Here is a 20,010-nt window from a genome sequence, read left to right as displayed (position 1 = left end):
TTTGACGCCCTCTAAAAAGAAATTGACTCATATTTAAAAAAAAATATTTAACAATAAAAATTTTAAAATTCAATTTTTTCACTTAAAAATATTCTTCATATAATTTCTAAATTTGACAAACCAGTTTTTTTTCTAGCTCCGCACCTTCTTTTGTTTAATTTGTAGTTTGAATAAAGCTCTTATCCTTGTGAAAAGGAAGCTGATAGCCTTGGTCTTAATATAGTTTTTTTTTTTGAAAAATGGTTACTTTGTATTAAAAATCACAAAGTACAACCTTTGTTAGGCATATCTCTTATGTCTTATGTCTCGGAGGTTGTATCATGGTTTTGTTCGTTGTTTTGGATGTGTGTAGTTCTTATTTGTGTTTCATTCAGGGGTAGTGTGTAGCTACATTGTTGTAGTTTGTTTCGAGCTTTTCTAGAGGTGTGTTCCCGGCTGTTGTTCTTAATATAGTTTTATCATTGTATAGGAATGTTCAATTATCATTGTATATTGTGATTTCCTGTTTACATGTTTTAACTCCAATCCCCAATCTTTTTAAATGTCTTAACAAAAGGTACCTTAGTAAGATAAACTCGATTAGATAACTTATTTGTTTAAGTCCTCAAATTTATCATTTTAAGAACTCAACAACCATCGCCCTATAGTTGAAGGATCATTTTGTAACTTAATAATTATATGACTCGATAAAACAATGTCTTATAGTCGAGAGACCTTTAGTATATTTTACCCAAAAGTCCAATTGAATGCGTGTAAACTACTTAAAAGACTTAAATTTTCCACGAACAAAGACTTTATGCAAAATTTTAACGATCAAATTTCAACCATTCATGTCAAATTCAATGTCCCCATAATGTGGGCAAAAATTAGAAAATATTACAACGATTTAAGTACGAGTCTTGTGTATAAAATCAAATAAAAAGGAAGACTTTGTTTTTATTTTTCCACAAAACCAACACTTTCAACACGATAACTATAAAGTAAAATCTCATTTCATAATTAAATTTCACAGAATTTTTATTTAATTGAAAAAAAAGATAATTATTTTACTTTAAAGATATAAGAGATTTTGTTTTTCTTGTCAACAAAATTAAAATTTTGGGTAAAATATACAAATGGTTTCCCGACTATAGAATATTGTTTATTGAGTCTCGCGACTATTAAAAGTTACAAAATGATTTCCTAACTATATGACTAGTCCTCCGACTACTAAAAGATACAAAATTATTTCATACACTCAAAAATAAAATCTTATTTATTATTTTAATGTTTATATTAGCTCTATATAATATTAGTAGACTTTACCTATAGTTAAGAAAATAAGGTAAAAATTTCAGTGAGCTTAGCTAACAACGAGGCGAGCAATGAGCATTGAACTTAACGAGTAACAAGCTTAATGAGCAACGAGCTTAACTAGCAACGAACTTAACTAGCAACGAGTTGAGCCACAAGTTTTTTTAACGAGCACAAGTCAAGCAAAATTTTAACGAGTTTAACGAGCACTAGTCAAGCAAAATTTTAACAAGTTTTACGAGCAACAAGTTGAGTTGAACAACAAATGTTTTTTTAACGAGAACGAGTCGAGCATTGCCCAACTCGCTTGATAATCACCCCTACTTTCTACATTTAACTCTATAGTAGAAACACATTTTTCATAATTATATTTTAAATAATTTTTATTCAATTGGAAAGTAAAGGACAAAACAAATAATTATCTTACTTTAAACATAAAATTATCAAAGATGAGACGCATTTTAAATCTATACTTTTTTTTTTTAATTTTGAAATTTTAGTCCCGACTCAAATAATATAAAGATAATATATATTTTTTGGAATCAATAAAAAGGTAATACAATTGAATTATAGAAACATAAAATGATTAAATTTCAAGAACGAGAATTAAACCTATAATTTATGCATTAAACATGCATTTATAATGGGATAATATATCCACAATTTATGTAATAACATAAGTAGCAATATAATAATTTGACCATTTTGTTTATGGGGTCCATTCATACAATGGCCCTTTGATCTTAAGAAATTTCCACCCATATAATTTTCCAGGAACACGCTTTTTTAAATGCAGATTAGAACATTATGCAAGTATGCTAGCTGCCTATCAAATTTCAAAGGTCGTTGTCTTGTTCAAGATTTCCAAACCCCAAATTGAAGGGTGCAAGTTGGTGCATTGTAAGTAGGTAGTGGCAAGTGCAGGGCAGAGATAGAACAGATGACTGACAGTCGTTTCTCTGAAAAAGTTAAATTATCATATAATAAAAATATTTTCTTTATATTTTTTATTGTTCTTATGTTTTTTTTCCTATAAATTTTATAAGTTCGCCTCCTAACATAAAATTTTTTATCCGCTCTTGAGCAAACACTGACGGAACCAATATATATTAAGTCCAAAAGTTTCAAAACTTTCTTTTTACTCATATATATATATATATATATATATATATGTTTGTGTGTGTGAGAGAGAGAAAATGAAACCTCTTTTAGAAATATTTTGACACCCTCTAAAAAGAAATTGACTCATATTTAAAAAAATATTTAACAATAAAAATTTTAAAATTCAATTTTTTCACTTAAAAAGATAAACTCGATTAGATAACTTATTTGTTTAAGTCCTCAAATTTATCATTTTAAGAACTCAACAACCATCGCCCTATAGTTGAAAGACTATTTCGTAACTTAATAATTAAAGGACTCAATAAAACAATGTCCTATAGTCAAGGGACCTTTGTATATTTTACCCAAAAGTCCAATTGAATGCGTGTAAAATACTTAAAAGACTTAAATTTTCCACAAACCAAGACTTTATGCAATATTTTAACGATCAAATTTCAACCATTCATGTCAAATTCAATGTCCCCATAACGTCGGACAAAAATTAGAAAATATTACAACGATTTAAGTACTAGTCTTGTGTATAAAATCAAATAAAAAGGAAGACTTCGTTTTTATTTTCCACAAAACCAACACTTTCAACACGATAACTATAAAGTAAAATATCATTTCATAATTAAATTTCACAGAATTTTTATTTAATTGAAAAAAAAAAGATAATTATTTTACTTTAACGATATCATAGATTTTGTTTTTCTTGTCAACAAAATTAAAATTTTGGGTAAAATATACAAATGGTTTCCCGACTATATGATATTGTTTATTGAGTGCAACTATTAAAAGTTACAAAATGATCTCCTAACTATATGACTAGTCCTCCTACTATTAAAAGATACAAAATTATTTCATACACTCAAAAATAAAATCTTATTTATTATTTTAATGTATTTGTGAATTGTTACTTTGTAGTTTAGACTTTAAAATTAACTTCATACACTCTTTTGACAATTTTTTAATTAAATTTATTATTATGTTTATATTAGCTCTATATAATATTTGTAGATTTTACCTATAGTTAAGAAAATAAGGTAAAAATTTCGGTGAGCTTAGCTAACAACGAGGCGAGCAATGAGCATCGAGCTTAACGAGTAACAAGCTTAATGAGCAACGAGCTTAACGAGCAACGAGTTGAGCCACAAGTTTTTTTAACGAGCACGAGTCATGCAAAATTTTAATGAGCTTAACGAGAAACAAGTCGAGTCGAACAATAAATTTTTTTAACGAGCACGAGTCGAGCATTGCCCAACTCGATCGACTCGCTTGATAATCACCCCTACTTTCTACACGTTAACTCTATAGTAGAAACACATTTTTCATAATTATATTTTAAATAATTTTTATTCAATTGGAAAGTAAAGGATAAAACAAATAATTAGCTTACTTTAAACATAAAATTATCAAAGATTATACACATTTTAAATCTATACTTTTTTTAATTTTGAAATTTTAGTCCCGACTCAAATAATATAAAGATAATATTTTTTTGGAATCAATAAAAAGGTAATACAATTGAATTATAGAAACATAAAATGATTAAATTTCAAGAACGAGAATTAAACCTATAATTTATGCATTAAGCATGCATTTATAATAGGATAATATATCCACTATTTATTTAATAACATAAGTAGTAATAGAATAATTTGACCATTTTGTTTATGGGGTCCATTCATACGATGTCCCTTTCTTAAGAAATTTCCACCCATATAATTTTCCAGGAACACGCTTTTTTAAATGCAGAATAAAACATTATGCAGGTATGCTAGCTGCCTATCAAAGGTCGTTGTCTTGTTCAAGATTTCCAAACCCCAAATTGAAGGGTATAAGTAGGTGCATTGTAAGTAGGTAGTGGCAAGTGCAGGGGCAGGGATAGAACAGATGACCGAAAGTCGTTTCTCTGAAAAAGTTAAATTATCATATAATAAAAGTATTTTCTTTATATTTTCTAGTGTTATTATGTTTTTGCTCCTATATAATTTTATAAGGTTGCATCCTAACATAAAATCTTTGTATTCGCTCTTGAGCAAACACTGACAGAGCCAATATATATATTAAGTCCAAAAGTTTCAAACTATATATGTGTTAGAAATATTTTGACACCCTTTAAAAAGAAATTGACTCATTTAAAAAAAACATTTAACAATAAAAATTTTAAAATTCAAATTTTTCACTTAAAAAAATTCTTCATGTAATTTCTAAATTTGACAACCCAATTTTTTTCTAGCTCCGCCCCTTTGAGCAAATAGAAATACTTGGTAAGTCCTTCATTTTAAGGCTTTATAGTTGGTCTCACGGACTGTTTCAAGTTTAAGATTTTGATTACTTTGCATCATCTGTATGAGCCCCATCACGATGACGAACGCTGAATACAATTATTTATAATTTATTTATTTTCCTTTTTTTTTGTGGGGATTAATGTAATTTCCAGGAAGGAAGCAATGGAAAGGAGACTAAGTTTGGTACTGGGGTAGATGATAGAAACCACATTGAGTCATAAGTCAATAGTTTGTCGGTGCATGGGAAGGCTTATGTATCAATTTCCAAGTCTTGCTTTTTCCTTTGTCTTGGTTTCATATTGGAATATATTATTCCAAATTTTTATAGGAATTAAATATAGGGTTATTTTTTTTTCTATAAATAACAAGGTGGATCAAGGGCTTATTCAAATCATATACATACAAGTTCAAAGTAGCTGAGAGAGATGATGATGATGATGATGGAGTTAAAATGGTTTATTAGGATAGCTGTGATGAGTGTGTTGTTGGTGTTGGAAGGTACTACTTCTTATGCTTGTTTGGAGCATGAAAAAATTGCTCTCCTGCAACTCAAACCATTCTTCAATGGTTTCGATCATCTGAATAACTGGGATGAGGTGAAGATCCCTAATTGCTGTCAATGGAAAGGGATTGACTGCTACACCACCACCGGGCGACTCAAAGGACTCGACCTTAGTTACACAGTGGATGGTAACAAGGGGTGGTATCTGAATGCCTCTATGTTTCTTCCCTTTGTGGAATTGAAGAGTCTTTATTTAGGAAGTAATGCCATTGCTGGTTGCATTCAAAATGAAGGTCTTGCCCTTACTTTCATCTTTTATTATTCCACTATACACAGGTTTTCATCAAAAACTAGCTGTTGTTTTGCAATTACCCATAATTGTCACGTTTATTCTATTGAAGAAAAGCCACTAACTCCTTTTATGTATTTAAAAAATATTTTTGCAGGTTTTAAAAAACTCTCAACTGCGTTGAATAATTTGGAGATTCTTGACTTAAGTTGGAACCAGTTGAATGATAGTAGCATGCTATCTTTGAGTGAGCTTTCGTCTCTCCGGTATTTATATCTAGGAGGCAATCAAATCCAAGGATCAAGTCATTCAAAGGGTAAATTAAGTTAATTAATCAAATAAACTTAAACATGGAATATTATCATTTATTTATGTTATTGCAGCAACTAATATGTTCACATCAGATTTTTAATTTTAGATGGCAATTAACCCTATGTTGTTTTCAAGTTGGTCAACTTATAAAATATTCAGTATCCGATGATATTAATTAGGGACATGTTGTTTCTACAATAGATGAAGCACAATTGAGGCTACCAAAGTTGCAGAAACTTGATTTGAGTTTTAATCTCTTTCGGTACAACACGTTTTCGTTCCTTGAGGGGCTTTCAAACCTAGAATCCTTGGCTATGAACAACAACAATTTGCAAGGTTCGATAGATATTAAAGGTAATAAAACTATAACCTTTTTTTCACATTTGATGATTTTTCATTATCAATTAAAGTTTTAGATTTATCTTTTTTCTGTTTACCTGTTCATTAAAGTTTTGAATTGATATATATATATATATATATATATATATATATATATATATATATATAGGATTGAGTAATTTGACAAACTTGAAGTTCTTGGATTTAAGTTGGAATCAAATAGAAAGCCTTCAATCCTTCAATGGTATGCATTTATATTTGATCAATTGTCTCAGACATAAATAAAATTTATGCTAATCTTTTTTTATGATTAAATTATGTAAATCAATCTTTTATAGATGCTGGTACAAAACTGAAGCAGTTTGCCCATTTAGAAGAGCTTCGTTTAGATGAAAATCTCTTCAACAACAGTGCATTTGCATCCCTAAAAGTGTTTTCAAATCTGAGGTATTTGAGCATAAGCCACAATCTGTTAAAAGGATCATTAGATATGAAAGGTAAAAGCATCTTTTTTCTGTCAAAATTCTTCCAAGTCTGTTAACAAAACTATTAATAACGTTCTGATCAATGGAGTTTATCTCTTATTTTTCTTTTCTCAGATTTGGATATATTTACCAACTTAAGGGAACTACATATGAGCGGTAATCAGTTTAAAGACATTGTGATCCACAAAGGTATCATTTAAATAAACTTAGTTTTTGCTTAAACAAAGTAATTATCTGAAAATGATCCACCAGGTGGATTACTTATATTAAAAATAGGAAATCTAGAAAAAGAGAAAAACTGTATAATTAATAAAATGAAAGAACCAATAAGTTGGTCTAGTGGGATGAGGCACTAGGTCATTTAAGCAAGGTCAGGGGTTCGAATCTTGATGTTTGTGAATGAAGCAAACTGTGTTGGGAGGGTAACCTTTGCCTCTGTAATATCTGATCTGGATTTCAGTGATTTATTAGAAAATAAAATAAAATGAAAGAAGAGTAATTGTAAAGCTTATTGGTTCCTTACCGAATCAAGGTGTAAATTTATGGCTCAAATCTAGACCTCGTAATTTTTCAAATATAATTTGGGTAAATTGCATGTTTAGTATATAAACTATCAGTTTTCTTAAAACTATACTTTACGTTTAGTTTTTGTTTCATTTTAGTACATTATCATTGAAAACTTAAACGCACTGCATTTTTATGGGTAAATTCTTTCATTCATCACTCAATTATCTTCTCACTCCTATTTTGGTACTAAAATTCAAAAAAATTCAATTTAACTACTCAACTTTGAAATCACTTTCATTTTATCACACTAACATATTTTATTAATAATTTTTGTGACATGACATTTTTTATTAAAAAGTTTGAGTGATTAAATCAGGAGTAGTTTGAAAGTTAAGTAATTAAATTAAGAAAAAATTAAACTTTAGTGCCCAAAATAGGAGTGAGAAGATAGTTGAGGGTGATGAATGATGCAATTTACCCTTAAAAACGGTGCCATGTGCAAATAACCGTTTTAGTTTTTTAACAACGGGATACTAAAATGAAACAAGAACTAAAACTTAGGTATGGTTTTGAAAATTTTAAAAGTTTAGGTACTAAAATTGATAGTTTATGTAGTAAATGTATAATTTACCCATATATTTTTAGGTACTACAACTTATGCTTGTTTGGAGCATGAAAAAATTGCTCTCCTGCAACTCAAACCTTTCTTCAATGGTTTCGATTATCTGAATAACTGGGATGAGGTGGAGATCCCTAATTGCTTTAAATGGAAAGGGACACCACCACAGGGCGACTCAAAAGACTCGACCTTAGTTACACAATGTATGGTAACAAGGGGTGTATCTGAATGCCTCTATGTTTCTTCCCTTTGTGGAATTGAAGAGTCTTTATTTAGGAAGTAATGCCATTGCTGGTTGCATTCAAAATGAAGGTCTTGCCCTTACTTTCATCTTTTATTATTCCACTATACACAGGTTTTCATCAAAACTAGCTGTTGTTTTTGCAATTAGCCATAATTGTTACGTTTATTCTATTGAAGAAAAGCCACTAACTCCTTTTATGTATTTAAAAATATTTTTGCATGTTTTAAAAAACTCTCAACTGCATTGAATAATTTGGAGATTCTTGACTTAAGTTGGAACCAGTTGAATGATAGTAGCATGCTATCTTTGAGTGAGCTTTCGTCTCTCCGGTATTTATATCTAGGAGGCAATCAAATCCAAGGATCAAGTCATTCAATTAAGTTAATTAATCAAATAAACTTAAACATGGAATATTATCATTTATTTATGTTATTGCAGCAACTAATATGTCCACATCAGATTTTTAATTTTAGATGGCAATTAACCCTACGTTGTTTTCAAGTTGGTCAACTTATAAAATATTCAGTATCCGATGATATTAATTAGGGACATGTTGTTTCTACAATAGATGAAGCACAATTGAGGCTACCAAAGTTGCAGAAACTTGATTTGAGTTTTAATCACTTTCGGGACAACACGTTTTCGTTCCTTGAGGGGCTTTCAAACCTAGAATCCTTGGCTATGAACAACAACAATTTGCAAGGTTCGATAGATATTAAAGGTAATAAAACTATAACCTTTTTTGACATTTGACGATTTTTCATTATCAACTAAAGTTTTAGATTTACCTTTTTTCTGTTTACCTGTTCATTAAAGTTTTGAATTGATATATATATATATAGGATTGAGAAATTTGACAAACTTGAAGTACTTGGATTTACGTTGGAATCAAATAGAAAGCCTTCAATCCTTCAATGGTATGCATTTATATTTGATCAATTGTCTCAGACATAAATAAAATTTATGCTAATCTTTTTTTATGATTAAATTATTTAAATCAATCTTTTATAGATGCTGGTACAAAACTGAAGCAGTTTGCCCATTTAGAAGAGCTTCGTTTAGATGGAAATCTCCTCAACAACAGTGCATTTGCATCCCTAAAAGTGTTTTCAAATCTGAAGAAGTTGAGCATGAGCGAAAATCTGTTAAAAGGATCATTAGATATGAAAGGTAAAAGCATCTTTTTTCTGTCAAAATTCTTCCAAGTCTGTTAACAAAACTATTAATAACGTTCTGATCAATGGAGTTTATCTCTTATTTTTCTTTTCTCAGATTTGGATATATTTACCAACTTAAGGGAACTACATATGAGCGGTAATCAGTTTAAAGACATTGTGATCCACAAAGGTATCATTTAAATAAACTTAGTTTTTGCTTAAACAAAGTAATTATCTGAAAATGATCCACCAGGTGGATTACTTATATTAAAAATAGGAAATCTAGAAAAAGAGAAAAACTGTATAATTAATAAAATGAAAGAACCAATAAGTTGGTCTAGTGGGATGAGGCACTAGGTCATTTAAGCAAGGTCAGGGGTTCGAATCTTGATGTTTGTGAATGAAGCAAACTGTGTTGGGAGGGTAACCTTTGCCTCTGTAATATCTGATCTGGATTTCAGTGATTTATTAGAAAATAAAATAAAATGAAAGAAGAGTAATTGTAAAGCTTATTGGTTCCTTACCGAATCAAGGTGTAAATTTATGGCTCAAATCTAGACCTCGTAATTTTTCAAATATAATTTGGGTAAATTGCATGTTTAGTATATAAACTATCAGTTTTCTTAAAACTATACTTTACGTTTAGTTTTTGTTTCATTTTAGTACATTATCATTGAAAACTTAAACGCACTGCATTTTTATGGGTAAATTCTTTCATTCATCACTCAATTATCTTCTCACTCCTATTTTGGTACTAAAATTCAAAAAAATTCAATTTAACTACTCAACTTTGAAATCACTTTCATTTTATCACACTAACATATTTTATTAATAATTTTTGTGACATGACATTTTTTATTAAAAAGTTTGAGTGATTAAATCAGGAGTAGTTTGAAAGTTAAGTAATTAAATTAAGAAAAAATTAAACTTTAGTGCCCAAAATAGGAGTGAGAAGATAGTTGAGGGTGATGAATGATGCAATTTACCCTTAAAAACGGTGCCATGTGCAAATAACCGTTTTAGTTTTTTAACAACGGGATACTAAAATGAAACAAGAACTAAAACTTAGGTATGGTTTTGAAAATTTTAAAAGTTTAGGTACTAAAATTGATAGTTTATGTAGTAAATGTATAATTTACCCATATATTTTTAGGTACTACAACTTATGCTTGTTTGGAGCATGAAAAAATTGCTCTCCTGCAACTCAAACCTTTCTTCAATGGTTTCGATTATCTGAATAACTGGGATGAGGTGGAGATCCCTAATTGCTTTAAATGGAAAGGGACACCACCACAGGGCGACTCAAAAGACTCGACCTTAGTTACACAATGTATGGTAACAAGGGGTGTATCTGAATGCCTCTATGTTTCTTCCCTTTGTGGAATTGAAGAGTCTTTATTTAGGAAGTAATGCCATTGCTGGTTGCATTCAAAATGAAGGTCTTGCCCTTACTTTCATCTTTTATTATTCCACTATACACAGGTTTTCATCAAAAACTAGCTGTTGTTTTTGCAATTAGCCATAATTGTTACGTTTATTCTATTGAAGAAAAGCCACTAACTCCTTTTATGTATTTAAAAAATATTTTTGCATGTTTTAAAAAACTCTCAACTGCATTGAATAATTTGGAGATTCTTGACTTAAGTTGGAACCAGTTGAATGATAGTAGCATGCTATCTTTGAGTGAGCTTTCGTCTCTCCGGTATTTATATCTAGGAGGCAATCAAATCCAAGGATCAAGTCATTCAATTAAGTTAATTAATCAAATAAACTTAAACATGGAATATTATCATTTATTTATGTTATTGCAGCAACTAATATGTCCACATCAGATTTTTAATTTTAGATGGCAATTAACCCTACGTTGTTTTCAAGTTGGTCAACTTATAAAATATTCAGTATCCGATGATATTAATTAGGGACATGTTGTTTCTACAATAGATGAAGCACAATTGAGGCTACCAAAGTTGCAGAAACTTGATTTGAGTTTTAATCACTTTCGGGACAACACGTTTTCGTTCCTTGAGGGGCTTTCAAACCTAGAATCCTTGGCTATGAACAACAACAATTTGCAAGGTTCGATAGATATTAAAGGTAATAAAACTATAACCTTTTTTGACATTTGACGATTTTTCATTATCAACTAAAGTTTTAGATTTACCTTTTTTCTGTTTACCTGTTCATTAAAGTTTTGAATTGATATATATATATATAGGATTGAGAAATTTGACAAACTTGAAGTACTTGGATTTACGTTGGAATCAAATAGAAAGCCTTCAATCCTTCAATGGTATGCATTTATATTTGATCAATTGTCTCAGACATAAATAAAATTTATGCTAATCTTTTTTTATGATTAAATTATTTAAATCAATCTTTTATAGATGCTGGTACAAAACTGAAGCAGTTTGCCCATTTAGAAGAGCTTCGTTTAGATGGAAATCTCCTCAACAACAGTGCATTTGCATCCCTAAAAGTGTTTTCAAATCTGAAGAAGTTGAGCATGAGCGAAAATCTGTTAAAAGGATCATTAGATATGAAAGGTAAAAGCATCTTTTTTCTGTCAAAATTCTTCCAAGTCTGTTAACAAAACTATTAATAACGTTCTGATCAATGGAGTTTATCTCTTATTTTTCTTTTCTCAGATTTGGATATATTTACCAACTTAAGGGAACTAGATATGAGCCGTAATCAATTTAAAGACATTGTGATCCACAAAGGTATCATTTAAATAAACTTAGTTTTTGCTTAAACAAAGTAATTATCTGAAAATGATCCATCAGGTGGATTACTTATATTGAAAATAGGAAATCTAGAAAAAGAGAAAAACTGTATAATTAATAAAATGAAAGAAGAACCAACAAGTTTGTCTAGTGAGATGAGGCACTAGTCACTTCAGCAAGGTCAGGGGTTCGAATCCTGGCGTTTGCGAATATAGAAAACTGGGTGGGAGGGTCACCCTCGCCTCTACAGTATTTTTTTTTTGATAGGAAAGAAGATTTATTAAAATCACGAGTCGAAGTACAACTTATGAGTCTCGTTAAAAACCTCCCTAATCTAATTGGAGGAAAAGAGTGTTGCATAAGAGAAACACTACAAACACAACCAAAAAACGAAAGCCATGCATACAATGATCACCAACACCTAATGAAAGCAACTCAAAAACATCAACGCGAACAATGATCTCAAGAGTGATCCAAAGACATCCAAACCGTTCCAAAATCTCAAAAGCGGACCACCATAGAAAAAAGTCGATGAAGAGACCGCAACCAAGCACCATATGAGTGAAACCGACTTGCAATGCTAGAAGCCTCCAATAAGCACTACTTCGGTAACTAAGAGAAGACTGCCTGGATGCAACGATAGAAAACCTAGGCAATTATAAAACCTCATGCGCCCCACTAACCCTTCTAGTGCCCCACAAGCCTCCACAAATGAAATATTAAATTTAAAGCACCTGACACAATGTAAAAGTGCTTCCCCGCTACACACTGTTTTGAACCATGAGATTATAAAACACAAAACACTAGGCGTAATATAAAATTGCTTCCCCAACATTGCTTTGGATTTAAAAAAATCCAAAATCCCAACGGTAAACTAAAGCAAGCTGCGCAACACGTCCTACAATCGCCCAAAATACACTCACATGCAGACCACCTCCTATCGCCAAAGCGTTATGCACTAGAAATACCACTCCACTATCTAAGAAAGACAAAATTTAGATACCCCATAACGCAGTATATGGAACTTTATATAATAAACCTTCAAAAGCGACTCAGAATTCAACCTCAACTCCACTACCACCCAAATAACTTTCTTCAAAGCATAAAAAATCCTTTCTCTGATATGAAAAGTCGCAAGAAACTTCTCCATACTAAAAACCCATAACTCATGAACAAACCAAGACGTCCTAGATAACGACACTCTAACTATAGCACACCAACCCACCAAAAACGCCTCAAAAGCCAATAAAACGAACTCATAAACAAACCAATCTAAATTCTTAGACTCACACCTCCCCTACTAAAAAAATAAAAATCACTAGACGGCTTACACACTAAAGAAAACTGAAAATCTCCCGAAACCTAAACCCCCACTACAAGTCAAAGAAAACCACAAAGAGCCCTTAATCTAACCAACTCTAGGACCTCCATCAACAATCAAAAGCAAAGGAACATACTAGGTAGCTAAAATACTCCCGATTCTTAAACCCCACTACAAGTCGAAACAAACCAACACAAACCCTTCAGCTAGACTTTTTCAGGACCTCCAAAAAAAAATCCACGGTAGGGACCTCACCAACCGAAAACCAAAAAGGAAAACTTAACACCTGCCCTACAACACCCTCTCTACCCTCAACACAAATCTAACTTCACTAACTCATCAAGAACCTTCCTATCAGGCTCAACCAAAGTTATACCAAGCATCTTTGCTACTGACAGAGTCTCCTCGGCTTCAGCATACGCAGCTTTCCACTTTTTCTTTAAGTCGGAATCTGAAATAGATCTACCTGATAATTCAGTAGATTCCAGATCGGACTTCTTGAACTTGGAATTCTTCAGCGCTCGATCTCTTCGACTCCTCTCAGCTTTCGATAGAACTGAGTCCTGAATCTCCAACAAAGAACCAAATTTCTGCATCTTCTTTTTATTCCTAATAGACACTTCTGGAACACATGACATCTCTTCTAGTACTCCCCCGAAACTCTCATTTCCCGATATCTTCGTTATGTTAACGTCGCCTAATTCCAAAGAGTTAACAGGACCCAAAACTAAATCATTACTCCTCCCCCTGAATCCACCAGAAAATCTCTACGAGAATCTAATAAAAATCCATTCTTTAAACCCATCCTTAAAGGAGGCTCAATTTCTGGAGAAACAATTTCAGAAGCACCCACCAATACTCTATCCTCCAACTTTGAAGTCCCGTCTATAATAGGACTGACCACATTTGGCTCGACAACCAGATTCTCAACCCCATCGATATCCACTCCTTGCAACCCCACGAGATTACAATGATCTGAAATTTCAAGGCCAACACTCTGGCCACCTTCCTCGACACCACAGTCGACCTCAATCGGCTTCCCCAAACTAGCCTTTTTATGGCAGCAAAGACTATCCACAGAGCAAGAAGGAGACCCTTTCTTGCCATCAGAACTTCCCGACTCAGAAGCCACCGTCAGATCATCTTTAACCGGAGAAACACCTGAATTATTAACCTCACCCTCAGCCCCTTCCTTCTCAACCTCAATCTCTTTTTTCTTCAGGATTTCAGATTTAGACAAATTGCCTAAAGAATGGTCCACCATCCTAACTTCAAGAATGCGAACATCAAATTTATTTTCCTCCACCACTACATCTACAACTTCATCAATCCGAGTTTCCGAAGAAGTAGAAATCAGCACATTAACTTTCTCACAATCTAAATGATGGTTAATGTTATCACCAAACGCCTCAAAAGTACCCCACAAACCCACTATTCTTTTCAGAGTGACAGCATTACAGCAATGTAACGATAAACCCTCTATCTCTAATCAAACAACTCTCTCCTTCTGGCAGAAAGACTCTGTCCAAAACATAACATCCACGAAAATCTCCTTCAAATAAGACCACCGAAGGTCTTCAAGCATGATAAAAAGATCTTCATCCTCGATGGAGAGCAGAAAAGAGTTCCCACGAAGTCTTTGAACTTTAATTTCCCCTAAACCCCAATTAGATTATCTATCAACAATACTCCCAACACTACAAACACCAGCCATAACACCCACCAAACACCTCTTCAACTTTCTTACTTCGTCCTCAACCACATGCCCCTCAACTTTCTTTCTGGAAACACACGCTAGGCTATCTTCCTTAGTTTGAGAAATACCGGTTGCAATAGGATTTACAGTATTTCCTTTCCAAGGCCCTTTACACTGCGCACATTTATCCTTCATAGCCTTCAAAGAATACTTAGCAAAACTCACTGAGATGCGACTACCATACACCATAAGACCATTCAACCGTTCCTTAACTCTATCAGCTTCTACCATGTTGCCAACTTTTACGAAACCAAACCTAGAACTTGCTCGACTCCTCTTCGACGGAAGATACACACTCAAAACCTCACCATAACGACCCACAATCTGCCATAACCCTTTCCAGTGAATAGAGTTTTGTAAGTTATCCACAAACAAAAAGATTGGATATCGTGATTAATTTTCAAAAATAAAATAAAATGAAAGAAGAGTAATTGTAAAGCTTCAACATAACACATTCTTTTCATTATTAAAATATTTATCTACTCCTTTCTCTCACAGAAATTAAGGGATTGAAAAAGTTAAAAGTTGTTTCTCTCGATACGGCTTTCACCGATGGAAGTATTTCGCTGCTGAACTTGGTCGAGGCTTTTTCAACAGTTAAGACCTTGTCTCTAGTTGGCAATCATCTGAACAAGGCTATGAGTACTCAAGGTAAGTCATTGTTTTCAATTCCAACACTGCTTTATTATGTTTGATTAACTTCTAATACCTACTGCCATTTATTAGGATTAAATCTGTCGACGAACGTGGAGGAAATACTTCTCGATGGGTCTACTCTCAACACTAATATTTTACAGAGCATTGGAGTAATCACTTCTCTTAAAACTCTGTCCTTATATGATTGTGGACTTATTGGTTCCTTACCTAACCAAGGTAAATTTATGGCTCAAATCTAGACCTCATAATTTTTCAAATATAATTTGGTAAATTACATGTTTAGTACATAAACTATTAGTTTTCTTAAAATTATATTTAACGTTTAGTTTTTGTTACATTTTAGTACATTATCGTTGAAAACTTAACGGCACTGCATTTTTATGGGTAAATTATATCATTTATTACTTAACTATCTTCTTACTCCTATTTTCGTACTAAAGTTCAAAAATTTCAATTTAACTACTCAATTTTCAAATTACTCCCATTTTAATCACACTAGTATATTTTATTAATAATTTTTGTGACATGAGATTATTTTTATTAAAAAGTTTGAGTGATTAAATCAGGAGTAATTTGAAAGTTAAGTAATTAAATTGAGAAAAATTAAACTTTAGTGCCCAAAATAGGAGTGAGAAGATAGTTGAGGGGGATGAATGATGCAATTTACCCTTAAAAATGGTGCCACGTGCAAATAATCGTTTAAGTTTTTTAACAACGGGGTACTAAAACGAAACAAAAACTAAAACTTAGGTATAGTTTTGAAAAATTTAAAAGTTTAGGTACTAAAATTGATAGTTTATGTACTAAATGTATAATTTACCCATATAATTTCTAGAATGTATCTCTTCAATAATTTTTCATTAGCTTTCTTTTATTTAATATTTTTTTCAAACCAATTTTAATTAGAATTTCGATTACAAAATTTATAATATTTTCAGGATGGTGTGATCTAAAAAAGCTTGAAATATTGGATGTGCGTCGGAATACACTTGAAGGGATGCTTCCTCGTTGTTTGAGTAACTTGACTTCTCTTCGTGAGTTAGATTTGTCTAAGAATCGACTCAATGGAAATCTAATTCCTTTAACAAATCTTACATCACTTAGATCCATCCACCTTTCAAGAAATCATTTTCAAATTCCAATGTCATTGGTTCCATTTACAAATTTACCAAACCTCAAGTTCCTCTACATTGATGAAAACAATATGGTAATGGAACCTTCCTCCTATACGCTCATCCCAAAGTTCCAGCTAAGAGAGATCAATTTCTCAAACTGCATAACATCTCAAGAACTCAGTCTTGAACTTCCCACCTTCCTTCACTACCAATATGACTTGAGATTTGTGGATCTTTCTGGAAACAATTTCAGTGGAACGTTTCCAGTTTGGTTGTTAGAAAACAATACGAAGTTAGAGGAGTTCATCTTGAATGGTAATTCTTTTAAAGGTCGTCTCAGATTACCGTCAGTTCCTAATTCTAATTTAGCTTCATTTGACATATCTGATAACAAGTTACAAGGTCAGATTTCATCCAACATATGTTCAATTTATCCACATTTGGAATTCATATTCTTATCTAAGAATGCCTTTGAAGGTAACATCCCTCCTTGTTTAAGTGGCATGAAGGATTTATTTTTTTTAGATCTGTCAGACAATCAATTGTCTGGAAGAGTACCGGAAGAGTTGATCATGAAAAGCTTGGACTGCTTGAGACTATCAAATAACAACCTCAGCGGAAATGTAGTTCCTGCGATTCTCAAAGCAAATGGGTTGTTAAATTTATATTTGGATGGAAATAATTTTTCTGGAGAGATGGTCAATGTTGATGTCTCTACTTTTCAGTTTCCAACTTCACTGGAGGAAATTGATCTCAGTAATAACAAGTTGTATGGAAAGCTCCCAAGATGGATGGGGAACATGTCAGATTTGCGGAGATTGGCTTTGTCTAACAACAGTTTTGAGGGTTCAATTCCAATAGAGTTTTGCAGATTGAATTACTTGGAATTTTTGGATATTTCTCAAAACAATTTATCTGGCTCTATACCATCCTGCGTCAATCCTCCACACATAGAGCATGTCCACCTTCATGGGAATAGACTGAGCGGTACATTGTCACTTGCTTTTTATAATAGCTCTTCACTTGTGACATTAGATCTTGGAGAAAACAATTTAACCGGTAGGATTCCGAAATGGATTGACACTCTTTCTTCTTTGAGTGTCCTTCTGTTAAGAGCTAATCATTTACAAGGTGAAATTCCAGTTCAATTATGCAATTTGAATTCCTTGAGCATTATTGATCTTTCTCAAAATATGTTTTCTGGCTCTATACCTTCTTGTTTGGGAAATTTAACTTTACAAACGCATGAGAATAAGATCATACAACATGAGAAAGTGGAAAGATTTTTAACAGAGGGTAAAACGATAATAAATCATTCCTTTGCCGACAGCTACATTGAAGAACGGATAGATTTCAGAACAAAGAGTTGGTTCCACTCGTATGGGGGTAACATCCTTCAGTATATGACCGGAATTGATTTATCATGCAACAAGTTAACTGGTCAGATCCCACGCGAATTAGGAAACTTGAGTGAAATCTATTCTTTAAACTTGTCACACAACAACTTGGTCGGAGTTATACCCTCGTCATTTTCAAAACTTAAGCAGATTGAGAGTTTGGACCTTTCCTACAACAAGTTGAGTGGTGAAATCCCAAACCAGTTGGTAGAGTTGAATACTCTGGAGGTTTTCAGCGTGGCATACAACAACTTGTCAGGCAGTATTCCAGAATCGAAAGCTCAATTTGGTACCTTTATTGAAAACAGTTATGAGGGGAACCCTTTTCTCTGTGGACCTTTACTGAATAAAAGTTGCTCGAAAGCCGACGCACCATCAACAGAGTCAACTCCGTCAGATGATGATGAAGGAGAAGATAATTGGGTAGACAAGTATGTTTTTTGTGTGAGCTTTGTGGTTTCCTATGTAGTGATGTTGTTGACAGTTTTTATCGTGCTTTACATAAATCCACATTGGCGAAGAACTTGGTTTTCTTTCGTTGGGAAGTGCGTCACTACCTGTCGCTATTCAACCATGGGAAATTTCATTGTGTATCACATCTCCAAAATTTGTGCTTAGCTGCCATGAAGATTTCATTAGAAGTTGTTTCGTGCTGATCCAAGGAAAGGAAAGAAAATTTGATCTTTTGATCTTTTGATCTGATAGCCTTGGTCTTAATATAGTTTTATCATTGTATAGGAATGTTCAATTATCAATGTATACTGTGATTTACTGTTTACATGTCTTAATAAACAAGGTACCTTAGTAAGATAAACTCGATTGGATAACTTATTTGTTTAAGTCCTCAAATTTATCATTTTAAGAACTCAACAACCATTGCCCTATAGTTGAAAGACCATTTTGTAACTTAATAATTAGAGGACTCGATAAAACAATGTCATATAGTCGAGAGACCTTTTGTATATTTTACCCAAAAGTCCAATTGAGTGTGTGTAAAATTCTTAAAAACTTGAATTTCCCACAAACTAAGACTTTATGCAACATTTTAACGATCAAATTTTAAGCACATGTTAAATTCAATGTCCTCATAATGTGGGACAAAAATTAGAAAATATTACAACAATTTAAGTACGAGTCTTGGGTATAAAATCAAATAGAAAGGAAGACTTTGTTTTTATTTTCCACAAAACTAACACTTTCAACACTATAACTATAAAGTAAAATCTCATTTCATAATTAAATTTCACAGAATTTTTATTTAATTGAAAAAAATAATTATTTTACTTTAAAAATATCAATGATTTTGTTTTTCTTGTCAACAAAATTAAAATTTTGGGTAAAATATACAAATGGTCACCCGACTATAGAATATTGTTTATTGAGTCTCGACACTATTAAAAGTTACAAAATGATCGTCTAACTATAATACTAGTCCATCGACTATTAAACGTTACAAAATGGTCAACTGATTATTCATTGTGTTCCAAACTCATCCCATTTTCGTTAAAAATTGAAAATGGTTTGAACTGAATGTTAACCTGCTAATTGTGATATGATAGTCATTTAAGATTTTGAGATCAGATTATATCATATATTAGTCAACTAGTTAACGTACAAACTCAAATTGTCATCATTTTTATTGAAAAATGACGAGTTTGGAGCACAATGAATAGTTATGAGACCATTTTGTAACTTTTAATAGTTAGGAGACTTAAAAAAGTAATGTCTTATAGTTCAGGGGCCATTTTATAACTTATAATAGTCGGATGACACAATAAAACAACACTCTGTAGCTGGTGACCATTTATATACTTTAAAGATTTCTACATGATAATTAAAGATTTCTACACTCTATAGTCTTGGTAGAGTCCTTGTGTATGCAGAAAATCCCTGTTGGGA

The 20,010-nt window shown here is 32.1% G+C and overlaps 1 protein-coding gene across 9 annotated transcripts in view; it reads left to right on the top strand.

Moving 5' to 3' along the window:
• The window catches only part of LOC120115099 (receptor like protein 21-like), a 74,278-nt gene extending 55,540 nt beyond the window's left edge, over positions 1-18,738 (top strand). For 4 of the 9 annotated variants that reach the window (XM_039135847.1, XM_039135853.1, XM_039135848.1 and 1 more), the window contains 13 exons: positions 5,993-6,145; positions 6,300-6,374; positions 6,469-6,627; positions 8,554-8,706; positions 8,828-8,902; positions 8,997-9,155; positions 11,084-11,236; positions 11,358-11,432; positions 11,527-11,685; positions 11,788-11,862; positions 15,441-15,593; positions 15,669-15,815; positions 16,538-18,738. In XM_039135847.1, the coding sequence (XP_038991778.1) occupies positions 5,993-6,145; positions 6,300-6,374; positions 6,469-6,627; positions 8,554-8,706; positions 8,828-8,902; positions 8,997-9,155; positions 11,084-11,236; positions 11,358-11,432; positions 11,527-11,685; positions 11,788-11,862; positions 15,441-15,593; positions 15,669-15,815; positions 16,538-18,729 (3,728 nt within the window). In that variant the 3' untranslated portion in view covers positions 18,730-18,738. Of the gene's footprint in view, positions 1-5,065; positions 5,484-5,636; positions 5,796-5,992; positions 6,146-6,299; positions 6,375-6,468; positions 6,628-8,553; positions 8,707-8,827; positions 8,903-8,996; positions 9,156-11,083; positions 11,237-11,357; positions 11,433-11,526; positions 11,686-11,787; positions 11,863-15,440; positions 15,594-15,668; positions 15,816-16,537 lie in introns of those variants that run through there. The other 5 variants (XM_039135854.1, XM_039135849.1, XM_039135850.1 and 2 more) reach the window with 5 other exon arrangements.
• The last annotated feature ends 1,272 nt before the right edge of the window (positions 18,739-20,010 follow it).

Source organism: Hibiscus syriacus, unplaced genomic scaffold (assembly GCF_006381635.1).
Source record: "Hibiscus syriacus cultivar Baekdansim isolate YM2019G1 unplaced genomic scaffold, ASM638163v2 tig00110258_pilon, whole genome shotgun sequence".
In the NCBI taxonomy this organism is placed as follows: Eukaryota; Viridiplantae; Streptophyta; class Magnoliopsida; order Malvales; family Malvaceae; genus Hibiscus; species Hibiscus syriacus.
This window is presented reverse-complemented; position numbering and strand designations above follow the sequence as displayed.